Source organism: Neoarius graeffei, chromosome 28, assembly GCF_027579695.1.
Source record: "Neoarius graeffei isolate fNeoGra1 chromosome 28, fNeoGra1.pri, whole genome shotgun sequence".
In the NCBI taxonomy this organism is placed as follows: Eukaryota; Metazoa; Chordata; class Actinopteri; order Siluriformes; family Ariidae; genus Neoarius; species Neoarius graeffei.
The window spans coordinates 40,970,289-40,992,313 of NC_083596.1; the positions used below are offsets into that span (position 1 = coordinate 40,970,289).

The window sequence follows — 22,025 nt, forward strand, 5'->3', positions numbered from 1 at the left end:
GCCATGGGGCTCGAACCCGGACCTTCTTGCTGTGAGGCGACAGCGCTAACCACTACACCACCGTGCCGCCCTATGCCAGATTTAAAATAAATAAATAGAATTTAAATGACCTTCAAAAAAAAGCTACGTCTGAAAGTTGTAAAGAAACAAATGTGAAGGACTGGTGTGGGCACTGAGCTGAGTGGCCGTTCAGATTTAAATTTTAATCTTGAATAGTCTAGGACTGGTGTGGGCACTGAGCTGAGTGGCCGTTCAGATTTAAATTTTAATCTTGAATAGTCTGTTTTTACTTGGTGACCCTCAACTGTTTGCTTGCAGCAGTGTTTAATTTCAGGGTGGAGTGCTTGATTTGAGATTTTTTTTTTTAATCTTCTCTTTTTTTTCCCCCTGATGGGAGCTTTTATTGCTCCTTGGCTGCTCTACAGAGGATTAATGTCACCAAGTCAGACCCGAGGCACACAAAGACTCCAATATGAGCACATAAAATGTGGGGTCAGAGAGATTTACCGTCCGCACTTTGATGAGCAAACTGAGAACTTTGCTTTGGACCATGACTCCGGTCTAGGGATTCATATCCAGATAAATGAAGTTAGAGTCTATGAAATGACTAAGCGCCTTGTCTTGCTAAGATTGATCAATAAAAATGTACTTTTAAGTGTCCACCTTACGCGCTTCATAAAACATTCACAATGTATTCACAAGCACCAAGGAGACATGTGTGCATGCTGGATACTCCGTATAGTCTAAGCCTACTCCTAAACAAATAAAACACATTATGTAATAATGTAAAATAGTCTAAATGGTCAAGTTTTTTTTGGGAAGAAATATTTATTTATTTACTGTTTATTAAAGGGGGCGGCACGGTGGTGTAATGGTTAGCACTGTAGCCTCACAGCAAAAAGGTTCTCGGTTCGAGCCCAGCAGCAGACGGAGGCCTTCCAGTGTGGAGTTTGCATGGTGTCTCTGTGGGTTTCCTCCGGGTACTCCGGTTTCCTCCGCAGCTCAAAGACATGCAGGTTAGGCTAATTGGTGGCTCTAAATTGACCACAAGTGTGAAAGGTTGTTTGTCTCTACAGTGGTGCTTGAAAGTTTGTGAACTCTTTAGAATTTTCTATATTTCTGCATAAATATGACCTAAAACATCATCAGATTTTCACACAAGTCCTAAAAGTAGATAAAGAGAACCCAGTTAAACAAATGAGACAAAAATATTATACTTGGTCATTTATTTAATGAGGAAAATGATCCAATATTACATATCTGTAGTGGCAAAAGTATGTGAACCTTTGCTTTCAGTATCTGGTGTGACCCCCTTGTGCAGCAATAACTGCAACTAAACGTTTCCGGTAACTGTTGATCAGTCCTGCACACCGGCTTGGAGGAATTTTAGCCCGTTCCTCCGTACAGAACAGCTTCAACTCTGGGATGTTGGTGGGTTTCCTCACATGAACTGCTCACTTCAGGTCCTTCCACAGCATTTTGATTGGATTAAGGTCAGGACTTTGACTTGGCCATTTCAAAACATTAACTTTATTCTTCTTTAACCATTCTTTGGTAGAACGACTTGTGTGCTTAGAGTCGTTGTCTTGCTGCCTGACCCACCTTCTCTTGAGATTCAATTCATGGACAGATGTCCTGACATTTTCCTTTAGAATTTGCTGTTATAATTCAGAATTCATTGTTCCATCAATGATGGCAAGCCGTCCTGGCCCAGATGCAGCAAAACAGGCCCAAACCATGATACTACCACCATTATGTTTCACAGATGGGATAAGGTTCTTAAGCTGGAATGCAGTGTTTTCCTTTCTCCAAACATAACGCTTCTCATTTCAACCAAAAAGTTCTATTTTGGTCTCATCCGTCCACAAAACATTTTTCCAACAGCCTTCTGGCTTGTCCACGTGATCTTTAGCAAACTGCAGATGAGCAGCAATATTCTTTTTGGAGAGCAGTGCCTTTCTCCTTGCAACCCTGCCATGCACACCACTGTTGTTCAGTGTTCTCCTGATGGTGGACTCATGAACATTAGCCAATGTGAGAGAGGCCTTCAGTTGCTTAGAAGTTACCCTGGGGTCCTTTATGACCTTACTGACTATTACACACCTTGCTCTTGGAGTGACCTTTGTTGGTCGACCACTCTTGGGGAGGATAACAATGGTCTTGAATTTCCTCCATTTGTACACAATCTGTTTGACTGTGGATTGGTGGAGTCCAAACGTTTTAGAGATGGTTCAGCAACACTTTTTCTGAGGTCCTCAGAAATCTCCTTTGTTCGTGCCATGATGTACTTCCACAAATGTGTTGTAAAGATCAGACTTTGATAGATCCCTCTTCTTTAAATAAAAAAGGTGCCCACTCACACCTGATTGTCATCCAATTGATTGAAAACACTTGACTCCAATTTCACCTTCAAATTAACTGCTAATCCTAGAGGTTCACATACTTTTGCCACTCACAGATATGTAATATTGGATCATTTTCCTCAATAAATAAATGGCCAAGTATAATATTTTTGTCTCATTTGTTTAACTGGGTTCTCTTTATCTACTTTTAGGACTTGTGTGAAAATCTAATGATGTTTCAGGTCATATTTACGTAGAAATATAGAAAATTGTAAAGGGTTCATAAACTTTCAAGCACCACTGTACGTGTTAGCCCTGCAATGATCTGGCAACTTGTCCAGGGTTTACCCCGCCTCTCACCCATAGTCAGCTGGGATAGGCTCCAGCTTGCCCGCAACCCTGTACAGGATAAGCAGTTACGGATAATAGATGGATGTATCTCCAGTCATCAAGTATGTTTTCCACCACAGGAAAGTCTTCATGACAGAGAATAACAGGAACTAAATAAATAAAACACTCTGGGAGTGGGGAAGTCATGGCCTCATGGTTAGAGAAGCAGCTTTGGGACCAAAAGGTTGCCAGTTTGATTCCCTGGACCAGCAGGCATGGCTGAAGTGCCCTTGAGCAAAGCACCTAACCCCCAACTGCTCTCCAGGCTGTTCTGGGTACCTTGTACATCACTCTGGATAAGAGTGTCTGCTAAATGACTGTAATGCAATAATCAAAGAATAATACGAACATATGCAATGAAAATGTAGCTATTGGTGTTAACTATAGAAATACGAAGCTATTTGGAATTCAAGGCTCTAGCAGGGACAAATATAAAAAGTGTCACAGGCGCATGAAATGCTGACCTTCTATCTCCTGTGCACAAATCTGCCATGCATGCATGCTAATCCATGTACACTTTGTCAGATAAAACTAATGAATTACCCCTGCTAGCATAAATCAGTGTGCTGCCTTTTCATGTTGGGCTTAATGAGTTATCGAAGCTTAATTAATTCACCGTGAATTCCTAAAAATAAACTCTGGAAGCTTCCATTAAGATTCAGTGTGTTTAGGGGACTGTGTACAGAGCGCTCTGTTGACATATCTAGGAAAACAGCTAACACCCTTCCCTACTGCCTAGTACTAAAGCAAAAATTTATTTAAATTTTTTTTTTAAATTAATAATTTCCCATCACAAGGAGCCTAACCAGCTCCCCATTTTCATGATGATGAAAAACCATTGTAGAATACAATGAAATCAGGCCTTGAATCACCTCATTGAAGTTCTAATCCATACCCATTATCTCTACGTTACCACACAATATCCTTCTCCCTGGCAACTCAACAAGATTCAACAAGCTCCTCTTTGATAGATACATCTAACTATTTACGTGAAACCCACTGTAGCTGTGAAAAGAATCTGGTTTGTGTTGTGTACTCATAGTCCAGCATATCACCTTTCCAGAAGGTATCTGCACATTAGAAATCAACAGTACCCAAGGTTGTGAGTGTTGTATCTTTACTTCTAAACACTGTCATCTATCTCAAGATGTTTTCAAGTATTTTGTCAAGCCATCCCAGTGGTAAAGAAAGTTAAAGGCACTTACTTGAGAGTGAACTGTTCCACTGTTGAGTTTGGCACCAAATACAGGTAGATGTTGAGAATCTCTCCAGGCTTTAATGGTTTGTCAGGTAGCCTCAAAAAGAGGTTCTTATCCAGTTGCTTGTCTACTACCAGTTGCTCCTGACTGGGCTGGTACAAACTGATGCTCCCAATCCGAAGTAGTGGCTGCTGGGATGTGCTCTCCCCCCTGGACCCTCCTCCTCGCCTGGTGTAACTTTCACCACACTCTCCTTTGCTATCTGGATCATGGAGGGTGTAGTAGAGCTCCGCCTGGAGAGTTTCCCCAGTCATCTCAAGAACGTCTGCCACTGAGGACTTCCTGCGGCCCAAAGGTGCCACATTGACGTTGAACCAGGTAGAAGGAAGGTCCAGCTGGGCTAAGCACTGTGCCAAGTTACCCTGGAGCCTGCAAGAAGTCTTGATCTCCCGAACATCTCGGAAGGCGTGTAACCTCACACAAGGCAGCTTGTCCTGGACCTTGAAGTCGTCCCAATCTCTACCTGCAATGTAAAACAGCACCTGGACCACTGGGTTGCTTGAAAAGACCTTTGATTGTACGATAAACGCTCGCACCTTCCAGTTGACTGTCAGCCTACCCGGGATGTCCAGGGGACTTGAAGGCTGTAAAAGATCTTTGGAAAGAGTCTGGTCCTGGGTGAAAGGACCCAGAGAGATGTTGACTGAGGGTGACTCCTTGGTCTGAAAGACCACAAAACTCTCAGAACGATGCAAGGGATGGCCACCAGGGGCATTTCGGGCTGGAGTTCGACTCTCTTGAAGAAAGAAGGCCAGTTGGGTGTTGGAGAGCTTGAAGCTGGCAGGAAGATAGAGGTCTGGGGGGCTGGAGGTGGCAGTAGCAGCAGGGGCATTGAGCAGGGCATCATAGTTGGTGGGGGAAACTTTACCTGCAACTGCAGAGACAACAAAAGGAAATGTAAGATAGCTGTAGCTTTGAACAGGAACCACATATGCAGGACATCATACTGAATGAGACACCGCTCTGTAAACTTCCAAGCAGAGTCAATTAACTTAGGAACATGGTTATACTTGGATGTAGAAAAAAACAGATGAAAAGTTTTTTTTGTTAAAGTGAGATAAATGCATATTCTGAGTATTAAACAAAGGGGATAAGCAAGCCATCTTTAATTGAGGTTCACATTATTCAGCTGTTTGCAGATGTTGGACAGTTTGTGCAAAGACATCGTCGGACAGTTTGTGCAGAGACATCACTGTCCAGTGCATAGGAACAAACATAGTCAAATACATTTCTCAATGTCTGCACCATACTTTGATCATAACTAAGAATAGACCAGAAGAAACTGAGCTACCTTGACAAAATGACAAATCCGAAGCGAAAACTAACTACAGCACAGATCAAGTTAAACATCTTTCAGACTGACAACAATTCCACAAATTGAACCATCATAATGGTCACAGGGACACATGCAAAGGAACAATCAGAAAACCATCAACAAGCTCTTACACGCAAAATATGCAACCGGGTTTAAAAAATAATAATAGCGCACATGCCACATACTTATCAGAAGAAATAGTAAACAGAGAAGCCATGGACTGTCTTTCGAGTGTAGTTGAACAACAAAATGTCCCATATTACTCCAACTTTGCAGTGCAGCTCAACTAAAATACATGTGTGGCCCACAAAAAGGAATATCCATGAAAATTAAGTGATAATCCCAAAGGCATCCAATCCAGAAATTTGAAGCGTGAATCTTTGAAAGAACTTGTATTCCCACACTGAGTTTCCAAAACTTATCTGACTTGATCAAAGGTCCTGCTTAATCCATCCATGTCACAATCCTTTTGAAAACAAACACTGAGAGTGGAGTGAATCCCGGTGAGAACTTCAACCAGCGTGTGTGTGTTCCAGCATGATGAAACTCTCTGCGCTCTCTTATCCTGTGAACTAACCCCTTCCACTCTGTAGCTCCTGCTCCAGAGCTTGACTCCTCCTAGCACTTCCAGTCACTCCGCCCACCGGGAGACAAAGACCAGACACCACCCTGTCTCACCACACCTTGCCTGAGCTTTATAATCACCACTTTAGTTCCTAGCCTGTGTGAAAACACAGGCCTCCCAGGACATTGACACCAGGCTGACTACAAACTCTCCTGCTCCATTTATCTTCTCCCAATGGACGTGTTCAGGCAGACACTGTGCATTTCTATGCGTGCGCGCGTGTGTGTGTGTGTGTGTGTTCCTGGGGTGTACTGGGGGAGGGCTGCATTACTTGAACGCCTTCAGGCAGAGAGAGAAACGGGGGATTAGAGAAAAGATCATTGGCGAATTAGCCCTGCTCTCCTTCCCCATCCACAGACTTGCCCAGAAATACATTTGAATGAAAGAGGGGGATGGGAGTGGCACTCGTACAACACTTACTCCAGAGAATGGCTTCTCAGCAGCTTACAAAGAAAGAGAAGAAATTTGCATATGAGCGACTTCCTTCGCTAAATAATGATTTTTTTTTCTTTTGGCAGCACTCATGTCCCTCCTGGATTTCTATTACACAACCACAAAGATGGAACACAGACATTTCTTTCAGGTTGAGTTTCTGCCCAATCCGTTCTCTCGCTGAAGGTTACTATCTTCTTCGCTTTCAATGGAGGCGCTCTGATTGTTAATGGCTGGATTTGGTTTCACTCTTGCTCCAAGGTCTGCGCACCTTTGGCACAAATTGTAGACTGCAGTGCGAGAAATGAATACCTCCTAAAGGGATGAGCTAATGCCTGTGAAAGCCAATCCATTATAAACACATTAGCTGCAAAAGAGTGGTTCTCCAAAGCCTTTCCAGAATGCAGGTGGACAGATGTGGATGGGTTCAACCACCCCCAAACCACTTCCTATTACACTGGCTGCTTCAGGGCAATGACTTCATGCAAGCTTGCATGAGATAATACATAACTGTTCATCATTTTGCATTCTATTTGCATGACAGCAACATGAAACCCAAAGTCTCCTTTATTCAACTTCTTATTAGGATAATAAATGATCTATTACTGCATCGCCAAGTTACAGGACACAGTAAGTAAATATGGCTTGAACAATCTCCAGTGCCATCACTCCATCCATCCATCCATCCATCCATCCATTATCCGTAACCGCTTATCCTGTGCAGGCTCGCGAGCAAGCTGGAGTCTATCCCAGCTGACTATGGGCGAGAAGCAGTGTACATCCTGGACAAATCGCCAGATCATCGCAGGGCTGACACATAGGCCCTGTCCACACGGCAACGGATTCAGGTGAATCTGATAAAATTGTTTATCGTTTCGGCCCGGCGTCCACACGGCACCGGCGTTTTGGGTGCCCCAAAACGAAATCTTTTGAGAACGGGTTCCAGAGTGAAAAAATCTGGCAACGGCGCCGTTGCGAAGTCGTCTGGATGAGTAGAACGGATTTGTTTACAATGACGTCACAACCACATGACTGTCAGTGCTTCACGCCGGGTAGAAGTGTAACAAACTCGATGCGAGTTGTCAACAAATCCTATAACTTGGTTCATGAAACGCGCTTACAAAATATTTTCACTGTGAATATTTATTGTGTAATGGTGCAAAGTGAGAGAGAGAGAGAGAGAGAGAGAGAGAGTGAGAGAATAGCCCTTAGGGCAGATTCTTTAGTCCAAACACTGCGGAAGCAGTATCAAACTGCGCACCGCCCGTGTGCTTTCCAAAAACAAAAACAATCCCGCCAGCAAACATAGGAAAAAAAAAGGAGCGATCTCACCTCTTCAGATGTTGGTTTAAGTCCGACAATACATTCCTCAAAAAGGGCGTAAAAGAACAAAGTAATCCATCAACGTGTAGCATTCAATTTATTCCGGACCATTAAAGAATTCTGGAGGATATCAGAATGTTGGCGTACCGGCTTCCATCTACCTCCATTCATTCCTCTTTCCACGTCTTTAGTTTTACGCTACTGATTAATAATCAAAACTTTATGTGGCTAATGCTAAATGCTACAGAAGAAGGGGTTTATGCGCATGCGTCTACTTCTTCTATTGTTCTGGTGTCCCTGATGGGACCGTCTTACAGCGCACGTAGTGGTGTGGCATGTGTATTGCATCGTTTTCAGCAAGCGTTGCGTTGCCATATGAACCTGATATTTAACTGATCCGTTGCCCACGTGGACGCGATATTTTAAAAAAAAAAATCTCGCTGCCGTTGTCGTGTGGATGTAGCCATAGAGACAAACAACCATTCACACTCACATTCACACCTACGGTCAATTTAGAGCCACCAAAAAAAAACAGAGCACCTGGAGGAAACCCACACAGACACAGGGAGAACATGCAAACTCCATACAGAAAGGCTCCCATCAGCCACTGGGCTCGAACCCAGAACCTTCTTGCTGTGGAGGTGACAGTACTAACCACTACACCACTGTGCTGCCCAGTGCCATCACTGAATCTTTGATATTCTCCAGCAATTCCATTTTTACAATTTAGTATTGCTAAGAATCCCCATTGCTACCCTTACTGTAACTTGATGCTAATCTTGAAATTCTTGGCTGGAATAATTTTCCCAAAAGGTTGCTACCAGTCATGTAGCAACCATCTTGGCACCATGCATTTGACATCATAATAGCCTAAACCTGCCAATCTCAATGCATTTCATAAAGGAGACCTCATTTCCCCCTACACCTCCCCACCTCCCAACAATTCTGGATTGTACATTATTCATGCTGCTTGATAGGAATGCTAATATAGCTTCCAATGTTTTTCTGCTATAAAGAAGGGGGAAAAAAAATCACCCCCCAACATCGTCATAAATTTCTGTTTGAAACCAAAATAAAGAATTAAACTTGACAGCCAGAGACATCAATGTAGGGACAGGGAAGATAACAGTATCCTTTGCATTACTGAGAGAGCCTGGCAGTGATAAAATGTAATTGCAGACCTGGTGTACTTGCTTGAAGTCACTTTAACTTTTGAAATTGTTTAAATGATGCACAGGCCTATTTCGCGTTTGGAATTACCCGGCAAATTGATCAGAGGATTGCGGTAATTAATAAGTGCATTGCTGTGTAGAGAAATGAGGATAGAAGAACACTTCCATTAGAATCATTGTACTGAAATGCACCCAGAGGGGGAAAAAAATCATTCTGAAAGTAGGAGGGATCAAACGTTGCAAAGCGAATGATCAAACATTTAAGTAATGCAATGTGAAAGGTAAATCACAGAACAGCAGTCACGAAGAAACAAGTCTCATTTTCAAAAATAACATCATGGATCTTCTTAATTCAATAATGTATATTGTTACATTAACCATATTGAACTACACTTTGGGTCCATTAGCATTTCTTCTGAGCTGGGAGTAATAATTTTCCAGCACGGACTGTTGTGTGTTCTGAGTAAGCAGTGGAGGTGCATCAAACTTTCTTCCTTTCTTTTTCTTTTGATCTGTTACATTAACTCTGGAATTAAAGTACTTCATGAGTCAACAAGAATTCATAATCCTTGCTGGGTTTCTGCAGAGAGAATAAGGACAGAGTGTAATGAAAACTTTTCATCCGTGGGTATTTCTTAGAAGGAGCAGTTGCCATGATCTGAAGGCGAGTGAATGAGAAGTGGTTTGAACTGACGTGACAACCAACAGTTGCAAATGAAGTCATTAGCATGAGAAACAGGCACTGGCTGGGTGGCTGTTAGTATCGTGGCAGGCTCCTCTGCTGGTTGGGAAATGAAATCCTTCACAAACTAATGAGGCTTAATCAGTGAGGATAGCACAACAACAGAGAAGCTAGCACGAACTTCCTAATGAACATCAGTATAGTGGAGAAACAGGCTGTGTGGCACATTCTTCCCTGGAAGATTACGGGTTGGTAAGGCCAAATCCGACTTGTCTAACTTGGCTTGCCAATGAAATGGCTTTCTTGCAGCAACTGAATTTTTGTCACCTGTGACAAGCAAAAGTGGAAACCAACTTTGGACCAGTCCTTCATACAAGGGGCAGATGCACAATGGAGGAAGTTCTCAGTTATGGCTTTCCCAGATTACAAACTGGTAAGCTTCGGTTCAGGAGTTGAAGCCAAGAAGCCTTTATTTATCACACGTACACTCAAGCACAGAACCATAGGTGCTAAAGAAGGCAACTGGACTTGCTTGAAATTCTTAAAGAAGTTTCACCTCTCACCCGAAAGGCTTCTTCAGTTCTGCCTGACTAGTGGGGAGTTCCAGGTATTTATCCTCTATAGAGAGCGTGCACGTGACGTCACGAGGTCACGTGATATTTGTTTATCTGCCATCTTGGACGGCATGGCCGCGCATACAACTTAGGCTACGTTTACATTAGACCGTATCTGTCTCGTTTTCTTCGCGGATGCACTGTCCGTTTACATTAAACCACCTGGAAACGCCAGGAAACGGGAATCCGCCAGCGTCCACGTATTCAATCTAGATCGTATCTGGTCCGGTGCTGTGTAAACATTGAGATACGCGAATACGCTGTGCTGAGCTCTAGCTGGCGTCCTCATTGGACAACGTCACTGTGACATCCACCTTCCTGATTCGCTGGCGTTGGTCATGTGACGCGACTGCTGAAAAACGGCGCGGACTTCCGCCTTGTATCACCTTTCATTAAAGAGTATAAAAGTATGAAAATACTGCAAATACTGATGCAAATACTGCCCATTGTGTAGTTATGATTGTCTTTAGGCTTGCCATCCTTTCACTTGCAAGTAGTAAGTGATATGCGCTGGGATCACACACACAGCGGCTCAGTCCCGAATCACTGCTCGTGCACTTCACTCGCGCGCTCTGTGAGCTGCGCAGGGCCGGAGTGCGCACCCTCCAGAGGGCACTCGCTGTTCAGGGCGGAGTGATTTGGAGCGCAGGATGCCTGCGGAGCCGAGCGTATCCGTGTATTGGTGTTGCTGTGTGCACGGCTAACGGTTTTAGTGTAAACACGAATCGTTTTAAGAACGTTAATCTGATGATCCGCTGATTCGACGTAATGTAAACGTAGCCTTAGACGAACCCGTTCTAATTATCAAGTGTGTGGGAGTAGATCTTTCGAGAATGGTTATATCTTGTTCAGCATTTGGCTGTACCAATAGACAGGGCCAAAAGGAGGGCCTGTCATTTTATAGATTCCCCGCAGACGAGGAGAGACGCTGTTTTTAGAACTTGCTGCATAATTGTAGTATACTGCACCACCTATCACCAAGTTGTGATCAAAAAAATATAACTGGTTTTCACATGGACGTGTAATATTAATGTTCTTAATAAAATATGTATACAAATGCATAACTTGTTTATAAAGTTCTTCCTATCAGATTGTGTAAAGTACTGAAAAAGAATATGTATGTTATTTTAGGCACATAGAGGTGCAAGAAAATATTTTTTAATTTGTTTGAATATAGAAGCTGGACATATCTGTGACCCCTATACATTTATATCTGATATTGAATAATAATTCTGCACAGATAAAGATAGCGGTGATTTGTGATATTTTGTTTCAGACAAAAACATACATATTTACAACCCTGTTATTATCTGGAACGGAGTTTAGATTTCGAACATTCTTACGATAAAACGTCCTGCATAGTCTCTTTATGATAAACGTCTTAATGCCACTTACCCGTGAGGTTATCAAGTAGACATTCTTCTTCGGAACCTTCCAGAGGTATAGTTGGGATACCCATCCCGCAACAAAATATTTATAAGCTTCCAGGCTCTTGTAAGCTTTGAGGGCTTTGCCAGTGTAATACGATCCACGATTAACAAGAAAATTGTAAATGTCGTGGTAGGCCAGATCGGGCAAATCGCCGGCACTGCAGCTCTGAATTTTCCTGAACAAGGATTGTGGCAAGTTGTACGGATCTGCAATCGCCAACCTGGAACACTTTTCCACGTAACGCTGCCTCACGTCACCTTCAAGATGCTGAACAAACTTAGACAAGTTATCGCGCGATGTAGATGGGGTATTTTCCGAATTTTCTTGGGGATTACTCCCTGGATCCATTACGCTCGCGCAAGGTAAACAATCCTGAAGCCGTCCAATTGAGGTATTTCACCTGACGTCACAGGGTCACGTGACGCCCCGGTGTCCGCCATTTTGAACGTCAAGCTAGCTAATGTCAACAACAGTAGCTGGTATGTTACTGTAGCAATGTTTACGTTCAGTCATTTGGATGACTGTTAAAACCTTTCAGTCTCAAGTTTTTCCTTTACTGGATTTACTAGTTTACTGAGCTAGTGCGCTCGGGCAAGCCGGCGGCCGGCTAGCGCGCACTAGCTCCCAGCTTGCCCGAGCGCGCTAGCTCAGTAAACTAGAAAATCCAGTAAAGGAAAAACTTGAGACTGAAAGGTTTTAACAGTCATCCAAATGACTGAACGTAAACATTGCTACAGTAACATACCAGCTATGATGTTGTTGACATTAGCTAGTGCTAACAGCTAGTTGCTAATACACTGCTACAACTACACCGACCCTAATAATACAGTTCTTGGTCATTGTCTGGTAACAGCAAATTTATAACGGGCCATGTCTCAACAGACTAAGAAGTTATTTCAATGACATTTAATAACATTTTGTTTATCCTGAGGACCGAAAGTAAATGAAAATGTGAACAAACCTTAGCTGTAATAAGATGGCGACCACCGGCTCCAGGGACGACCCGCTGATGTAGGCATGTTACCCAGCCTGACACAAAATATTTGTAGGCATCCAAACTCTTATACGCTTTCAGATCAATACCTGTGTATGGCGATGGGTTTTTAACGACATAGGTATACAGATCATGTGGGCCGAAGTCAGGTAAAGACGAGGGCTTCGTGTACTTCCGTACGTCAGTGAACAATCCTGGTGGAAGCAGGTAAACGTCGTTCTCTAAGCCTGCTAACCTCAATTTTTGCAAATACCTCTCCCTCTGCTCGCCCTGTAAATGCCCTACGTCGCTGGATAGTGAAGGTGTTTTCTGCATCTCGCTCCTTTTTCTTTTATGTTTTTCGTTTGTCGCCTTCCTCGCATTCAAACCGATTCGAGCCGTGACGTCCAAAATGGCAGCATCACATGACTTGGTCACGTGGGTGAAATACCTCAATATGGCGGAGTAAACACGGACGGGTCACGTGACTGCACATCGTCACATGGGTCGTTGACCCTCTTAGTCATCCTGTAGGTGTTAAGAGTCACTGGAGGCCGGGTGTGAATGATGTTAGCAGCCTAGAGGGTCGTTAGGGTGATCTGTGGGTCACTGGGGTGGGGTTTACATTAGACCGTATCAGCAGATCATCAGATTAACATTTTTAAAACGATTAACATGCACACAGCAACACCAAGACACGATTCGCCTGCACACAGCAACACCAATACACGGATACGCTCGGCTCCGCAGGCATCCTGCGCTCCAAATCACTCCGCCCTGAACAGCGAGTGCCCTCTGGAGGGTGCGCACTCCGGCCCTGCGCAGCTCACACAGCGCGCGAGTGAAGTGCACGAGCAGTGATTCGGGACTGAGCCGCTGTGTGTGTGATCTCAGTGCATATCGGGTATGCGCGTCACTTACCACTTGCAAGTGGAAGGATGGCAAGCCTAAAGACAATCATAACTACACAATGGGCAGTATTTGCATCAGTATTTGCAGTATTTTCATACTTTTATACTCTTTCATGAAAGGTGATACAAGGCGGAAGTCCACGCCGTTTTTCAGCAGTCACGTCACATGACCAACGCCAGTGAATCAGGAAGGTGGATGTCACAGTGACGTTGTCCAATGACGACGCCAGCTAGAGCTCAGCACAGCGTATCCGCGTATTCTCAATGTTTACACAGCACCGGACCAGATACTATCTGGATTGAATACGTGGACCCTGGCGGATTCCCGTTTCCCGGCGTTTCCAGGCGTTTTAATGTAAACGGACAGTGCATCCGTGAAGAAAATGAGACAGATACGGTCTAATGTAAACTTGGCCTGGCTCTCTCTGCCATCATGTGAGTCATTGATGTCAGCTGAGTCTTGATGTGGATGTGTATTCAGTTTTCTGGGAAGTATGCCAAGGACTGCATTATAGGTGGCTAGTGGTATCTCAGCCCACCTCCTCTGTTCAGTGATGGTTGTTCCAGGTTGATGAAGATGGCTTCTTTTACTCCTCTTTCAAACCACCAGTCTTCTCTGGCTAGAATGCATACACTGCAGTCCTGAAACGAGTGTCCTTTGTTATTGAGATAAAGATAGACTGCAGAGTCCTGGCCTGTTTTGTTTCCCCAATGTACAGGTCTGCGCATTCCTCATTGCATTGAATTGCGTACACTGCACACCTGTGACCCTAACACTGACAGGATGACTGAGGCTACATCCACATGACAACGGCAACGAGAGTTTATTAAAAAAAATATCGCGTCCACATGGGCAACGGATCAGTAAAATATCAGGTACATATAGCAACGCAACGCTTGCTGAAAACGATGCAATACACATGCCACACCTCTACGTGCGCTGTAAGACGGTCCCATCGGAGACACCAGAACAATCGAAGAAGTAGGACGCATGCGCATAAACCCCTTCTTCTACCCGGCGTGAAGCACTCACAGGAACAAACACACAACAACAAGAAGAAGATGGCTGCGACTACGTGAGGAAATCGTGCCTTCTGTGTGTACAAATTAGTTTTATTAGTGTGCATAGTTTTATATAACTTAATTTTCTTATTGTGTGTGAACATTTTGAAAAGCATTTTATATAATTTATATAACTTTTTATATTGTGTGTGAACATTTTGAAAAGCAGTCTTATCCAATAAAAAAAAGAAATTCAAGAAATGGTTCAGTTCCTTGTTTATTTAAAAGAAAAGCTGTATACAAAAGTGAATGCAATGCAGTGGTTCATACAAAACAGCGAGAGTGCTGCCTGTTCTAGTCATGAGGTTGTGACGTCATCGTAAACAAATCCGTTCTACTCATCCAGACGACTTCGCAACGGTGCCGTTGCCAGATTTTTCCATTCTGGAACCCGTTCTCAAAAAATATCATTTTGGGGCACCCAAAACGCCGGTGCCATGTGGATGCCAGGCTGAAACGATAAACAATTTAATCAGATTCACCTGAATCCGTTGCCGTGTGGACAGGGCCTAAGAGGATCAATGATGCATGTGACCTCAACGACTCTCCTTAGCGTTGCTTTTGGTCCATTAGAGGATAAATACCTGGAACTCCCCACTAGTCAGACAGAATTGAAGAAGCCTTTCGGATAAGAGGTGAAGCGTCTTCAAGAATTTCAAGCAAGTCCAGTTGCCTTCTTTAGCACCTACGGTTTACGATGACCTGGATGACTGAGAACCTTCACAGACACATTCAAGCACAGACTTAAGCACACTGAAATTCCTCCTCTGCATTTACCGTACCCCATCTGAAGCAGTGAACACACACACATGCACACACGAGTGAGCAATGAGCACACACACATACCCAGAGCAGTGGCAGCTATGCTACAGCTCCCAGGGAGCAGTTGGGGGTTAGATGCCTTGCTCAAGGGCACTTCAGCCCATGGCTGCCCCATGTTAATCTAACCACAAGGTCTTTGAACTTTGATACTGGAGGAAACCCATGCAGATATGGGGAGAACATTGAAACTCCACACAGAAAGGCCCCTGTCGGGCACTGAGCTTGAACCCAGAACCTTCTTGCTGTGAGGCGACAGTGCTAACCACTACACCACCACCTGCCCCAGAAGCAGGTGTTTTTGTGTTTTCCTGTTTAGTTTGCAAGTTCAAAAGCTATTTATAAGCAGAGATTGAAGTAAAAAATTACAGCGTCAAAGTTCCAGAGTAAAAAAAAAAAAGTCTCCATCCAATACATGCCCAGAAATGACATGATCTCTGACATGCCGTAATGTCTTTAATGCCCCTTTTTGCTCCAAAACAAACCTTTGAATTTGAATGGCGCTAATGGACAGATTGACAAGGAAAAAGATTAAAAGAAAACCCAATAAAATTATAGTTGCAATGACATACTAGGAGACTTACTCTTACATTAGTACCTTGGAGGCTTATGACAGGTGACAGTATTTAGATAATCTTTGCAGTCCTGGTGCTCAGTATCCTTTTAGCTGAACATTGGAATGGATTGATGATCCCACTCAGTAACCGGAGGCGTCACATGCTGACATTCAGAACTACTTCATCAAATCTCCAGGTAATGTTGACTTCTGCCGTGCATGACTTCTTTTTTTCTCTCGAGAGATAGTTCTATGTAGCTACCTTCTTAGTCTTTCCACTTTGTTTACTTTACTGTTGTTAATACGTGGATCCAGAGTAGCATCTGCTTGAGTAAACTGGACAGGAGATGGTGGTATTTCAGCCTCTCCTTTCTAGTTTATGTAGGTGGACAGGCCCTATTGCTGGCATAAAGTCTGTCTTTTGCCCTCCCTCCCTTTTCCAACTCGGCAGCAAAGAGAAACAAATGTGTGGGTGTGTTTTACTGTTGATAGTGCAGGACACAAAACAGCAATTTTCAGGCAGGGTGACATCCATCCATCCATCCATCCATCCATCCATCCATCTATCTATCCCCCCCAAAAAAATGGGTGTGTCCTTCAAAACTACTTCAATCTGACAACATGTTGTTCTGGTCTATATTTCATCTCAGACCTAATAGAGGTTTTGCTCTATAGGAGTATGAATAGTGTTAATCAACATCTTAATACGGGTGGCACGGTGGTGTAGTGGTTAGCACTGTCGCCTCACAGCAAGAAGGTCCTGGGTTCGAGCCCCGGGGCCGGCGAGGGCCTTTCTGTGTGGAGTTTGCATGTTCTCCCCATGTCCGTGTGGGTTTCCTCCGGGTGCTCCGGTTTCCCCCACAGTCCAAAGACATGCAGGTTAGGTTAACTGGTGACTCTAAATTGACCGTAGGTGTGAATGTGAATGGTTGTCTGTGTCAGCCCTGTGATGACCTGGCGACTTGTCCAGGGTGTACCCCGCCTTTCGCCCGTAGTCAGCTGGGATAGGCTCCAGCTTGCCTGCGACCCTGTAGAAGGATAAAGCAGCTAGAGATAATGAGATGAGAGATGAGAACATCTTAATACACTCTCATCTTTCCTGTTATAGCATTTGGCTTGTTACGTTTTTTTACTTTTCTTCTGTTATCATTCCTATTCTGAAGATGGCATGGGACGAAGATCTGTCAGCTTGGCTGTCAGTTGAGGTGGCATGATAATGCTGCTCAGTATATTTCAGTCAGTAATGTAGACACTAAATGAAAGTTATACGTGCATCCTTTGGATGGGATCAATTGTTTATCATGTAAATGTACCATGACTTAATGTGTATCCTTTCAAACAGTTTATAATTTTATCTTCAGACATACAGCACCCTCCATGATTATTGGCACCCCTTGTAAAGATTACTCCATCTTTTGGTGAAGTTGCTTCATCTCACACTCAGTGCGTTTACATGCACATCCAAATCGAGCTACTGTCGGTAATCGAGCTAAGGGTCCCAGCAGGGGTGCCAGAGAAATCCAATCCTACATGCACACAAGGAAATCGAGCTATTGTGTGAGGTACATTGTGCACCCGAGCCACAGGTGGCGCTACACGCCCCATCGTGTTGGTACACTTCCGGTTGTCGTCATGAAGAAGAGCTATTCAAGAGTATAAACAAAGTTATCAGCAGTGTTGACAGATACTGCTGACGTTTTCCAGCCCAAAACATGTTCAAATCCTCCAAAATGCACTTAAAACCGCCCAATCTGGCAACACTGTCAGTTCCGTGTTCACAAGTTCCGTGCTCAAGCTGTTAGGCTTGCTCTTACAGACTGCATGGCTACAAACTGTCCTGTGCAGACCACTGTTTTGTAAGACAACTTATTTTGCACAATTGTATATTTTTCTAAAGTCCATTTTTTGCTTACAAAAAAATATTTTTTTTTGCTTACAATTTAACTTATGTCTTAATAAACACACAAAAAAGTTCAACTGTTCAACTGTTTTGTTTTTATTGACATTCTTCAGATGTTGGACATATATATATATATATATATATATATATATATATATATATATATATATATACACACACATATATATACACACACACACAAATACAATGACTTGTTTATGTACACAATTCACAGCTATGCAACAGCTGTACAGATGTATTTGGTGATACAGTAAGTGAGCTAAATTTTAACAGTGCAAACAATGCCACAAATAGAAAAGATTCATGCCGTTGCCATGATTCATTGTCATGCCGACCGAGGCTGTTGTGTTTCCCGCTTGTGGTCTCGTCACTCGTCACTTCCGGAAGGGGCAGTGCTGAAGTGAGTAGCTCGACTACGTAGCTCAATAGGGTTTACATGCACTAAGTACCTCGGCTACAATCGCATCATCTAGGTCGTGTAGCTCGATTACGAGAAATCAAGTTCGGTTCGATTTCAGCCGAGCTAAGGCGTTTCCATGTCATTTAGAACTTCGATTTCAGTCGAGCAACGGCAGAAATTCGATTTTCTCTATGTGCATGTAAACGCACTGAGTGAACAAATGAGAAAAATCCAACCATTAAAGGTAGACTGCCTTTCAGATTTTTCAAGTTTAGGTCATAAAAATAATTTTCCCTGACACCCAGTTATTTTTGTTTAGTGGACTGAAAGCTTCTGAATTTGAATCATAGACTTCAAAGTTTATTAGTTTTTAAAATATATAGAACAATTAATGAATTAAAACCACGTGGCCCTAAATTCTCCGCTATTTTTTCCTGCTTCACCATGACCCAATACTGCATCATGCATCACGTGGTGGGCTTTCGCCGTTCTCGCAAAGCATTGTGGGATACAAATTTTAAACAGGACAGCAAAATGGAGGATGCGAATGAAATGTGAAAGACCGACTACAGTAACGGAAAGCGAGAAGAAAAGACGTTATGTTGTGAAAGAAAGGAAATGCAGGACCAAACTAATAAATGTCAGCGGTCAGAAAGCACCTCGGTGTGATCAGCTGTTCGTTTCGCGACAGAATGATGTAACTGTCAGTGTATGGTCAAAGGTAAACCTGTAGAGGTCAGTAATGCAACACTGTGGATACCAGCTGCTGTAAAACCCAAAAGAAGAAGAAGGTAAATCTGTGCATGTGTACACGGACTTCCTCTGTCTGCTTGACTACGCGGAGAGAACGATTTCATGCACATTATTTGCTCGGGAATCACCTCAAATTAAATAACTTCCCAGCCACAGAATGGCCTGTTTTGTTTTTTATATCACACTGACCGAATTTCAGAGGGAACTAAATTTCACCAATTTTATGAAATCGAAAGGCCGTCTAGCTTTAAGGAAAAATAAATTATTCAGAGAAAAACGAATCCCTCATCAAGAAATAATTATTTTCAACAAACGCACATGTGCCACTATTATTGGCACCCCTGGAAATTATAGTGAACACACTGTAACTGAAACATGTTTCTCATTTTAATTGTACAGTATTTTTGAGGGGCGGCATGGTGGTGTAGTGGTTAGCGCTGTCGCCTCACAGCAAGAAGGTCCTGGGTTCGAGCCCCGGGGCCGGCGAGGGCCTTTCTGTGTGGAGTTTGCATGCTCTCCCCGTGTCCGCGTGGGTTTCCTCCGGGTGCTCCGGTTTCCCCCACAGTCCAAAGACATGCAGGTTAGGTTAACTGGTGACTCTAAATTGACCGTAGGTGTGAATGTGAGTGTGAATGGTTGTCTGTGTCTATGTGTCAGCCCTGTGATGACCTGGTGACTTGTCCAGGGTGTACCCCGCCTTTCGCCCGTAGTCAGCTGGGATAGGCTCCAGATTGCCTGCGACCCTGTAGAAGGATAAAGCGGCTAGAGATAATGAGATGAGATGAGTATTTTTGAGTTGATTGGAGTATGTAGGAACTTTTAAGCTGTAATCCATGACTTCCTGATTAACTAGGGGACAAATATGAGGTAACCCTGAGACCAAATTCCCTCAACATTAACATGGGAAAGATAAGAGAACACACAACCCAAATGAGGGAGAAGTGTGTTGACCTTCATAAATCAGGGAATGGTTATAAAAAATAGATACTCACCTGAAAATGTCCATTTCTACTGTTAGGGCAAGAATAAAAAAGTAGACACCAACTGGAACTGGTACAAAATCACCTGAAGAAGAGCCAAGATCAACCCCCACCCACCCACCCCCCATGTACAGTGAGGAGGAGGGTAAGAGAGGCAAAAATAAATAAATAAATAATCTCCAAGAATTACTGTTGGTGAATTACAAGAAAAAGTAAAATTTTGGGGTCTCCAAAACCAACATCAGACTTCACCTCCTCCACAGATTATTTGGAAAGTCAGCCAGAAAAAATCCTTTTCTGTCAGTTAACCACAAACGTAAGCACCTGAAGTTACTACAACTTTGACTGGAACCTTGTTCTCTGGTCTGATGGAAAGAAACATTAAGCTTTTACACCATAAACACTCAAGGTGGGTTTGGTGTAACCAGAAGGTTGGCTATAATGAATAGAACCCGATTTGTACAGAACTGTAAAATATGGTGGAGGTTCTGTGATCTTTTAGGGCTGTTTTTCCTCCAAAGGCCCTGAAAACCTTGTTAGGGTCCATGGCATCATGGACTCCATGAAATACCAGGACATTTTAAATCTAAATCTGGCTGCCTGTGCCAGGAAACTAAAACCAGGTTGTCATTGGATCTTCCAGCAGGACAATGAGCCGATGTCCAAATCAACATAAAAATGGTTCACTGAGCACAGAATCAAGCTTCTGCCCTGGCCATCTCAGTCCCCTGACCTGAACCCTAGTGAAAACCTGTGGGCTGAGCTGAAGAGGAGAGAGAGAGAGAGAGAGAGAGAGAGCGCGCGCACAAGAGAGGGCCGAGGACCCTGGATGATCTGGAGAGATGGTGTAAAGAGGAATGGACTCAGATGCCCTGCTCTGTATCACCAACCTTATAAAATGTTATAGGAGAGACTCAGTGCTGTTTTACTGGCAAAGGAGGTTATACAAAGTGTTAAATGCAGGGATGCCGCATATAATAGGAGCACATGTGGTTTTTTTTTTTTTTAAATAATTATTTCTTGACGAGGGATTTGTTTTGCTCTGAATGAATGTATTTCGATTAAAGGTTGGATTTTTCTCATTTTTTTCAGCGTGAGATGAAGCGACTTCTTCACCAAAAGGTGGATTTTTTTCTAATCCTTTTTACTAATCTTTGGGGGGGGAATAATCGTGGAGGGCACTGTAATTGTAAACAAAAATATACTTTATCAAATGTCAATATCAAAGGTTTTGCAAGAATGTAATAAATCCCAGCTGTCTGGAATTTATAAAAAGGTGATATGCACTGAAAAATAATGCTTTGTACATATGCTCCTGCCCTGACTGCATTGCGTGGGAAAGGTCCGAGAGGACAATCTCTTGGCACCTCGTCAACAACACAGGTTTAAAAAAAAAAAGGTTACTTTTACTGCAAGTAAATTTGAAATAAGCTACTTTTTGCACAAGTATGTTTACTTTGATTACAATTTCACTATATTTCAACAGGAGGGATACACTGCTACAACGGGCCCATGGTATGGTATTTATCATGATTCTTGGGCCATGATAACGATACAGTTTCGGTATCTTTATATTAAAGCAAAAAAAAAAGGTAAAACACCACCCTTTAAGCAATGAACTCTTTATTTTGCCGATAGGCGACTAAAACATTCCATTCAGAAAAATGGCAGCATGACTGACAAGACCTGGTTTCTGACTCTACTGTACAATATCAATGGAAGAACAAGATCAACTGTGAGCTCCTGCTCACTTACGCATCCCCCCCGCTCTCACTTATATCAGAATGCAAGCAATCGAAGGAAGAGGACATTGATTATCAATGTTGACGTCAACAAATAATGAACCCTGAAACAAGTAAGTAAAGAGCCGTGTCTCTCCCCAGGGATTTCAAATAGCATCCTGGTAAACTGTCATTTTGAAATAGCATTTTGCTTCTTGAAATAGTGACAAAATCCACCCGACATGTTTCGTAAATACATTCAGTCGGTAAACAGGAAGTCGATGTGCGACAGACCTGAAAACGGTATACATGGTACAGACCCCCAAGCTGAAGCTCGGTACCAA

At 43.1% G+C, this 22,025-nt stretch overlaps 1 protein-coding gene across 2 annotated transcripts in view; it reads right to left on the reverse strand.

Annotated features, from left to right (window-relative positions):
• tmem132e (transmembrane protein 132E) overlaps positions 1–22,025 on the reverse strand; it is a 692,467-nt gene that overhangs the window by 211,676 nt on the left and 458,766 nt on the right. The window contains exons 1-2 of one of the 2 annotated variants that reach the window (XM_060912828.1): positions 5,492–6,091; positions 3,938–4,865 (exon numbers count right to left, since the gene is read on the reverse strand). In XM_060912828.1, the coding sequence (XP_060768811.1) occupies positions 3,938–4,865; positions 5,492–5,564 (1,001 nt within the window). In that variant the 5' untranslated portion in view covers positions 5,565–6,091. Of the gene's footprint in view, positions 1–3,937; positions 4,866–5,491; positions 6,092–22,025 lie in introns of those variants that run through there. The other variant, XM_060912829.1, reaches the window with a different exon arrangement.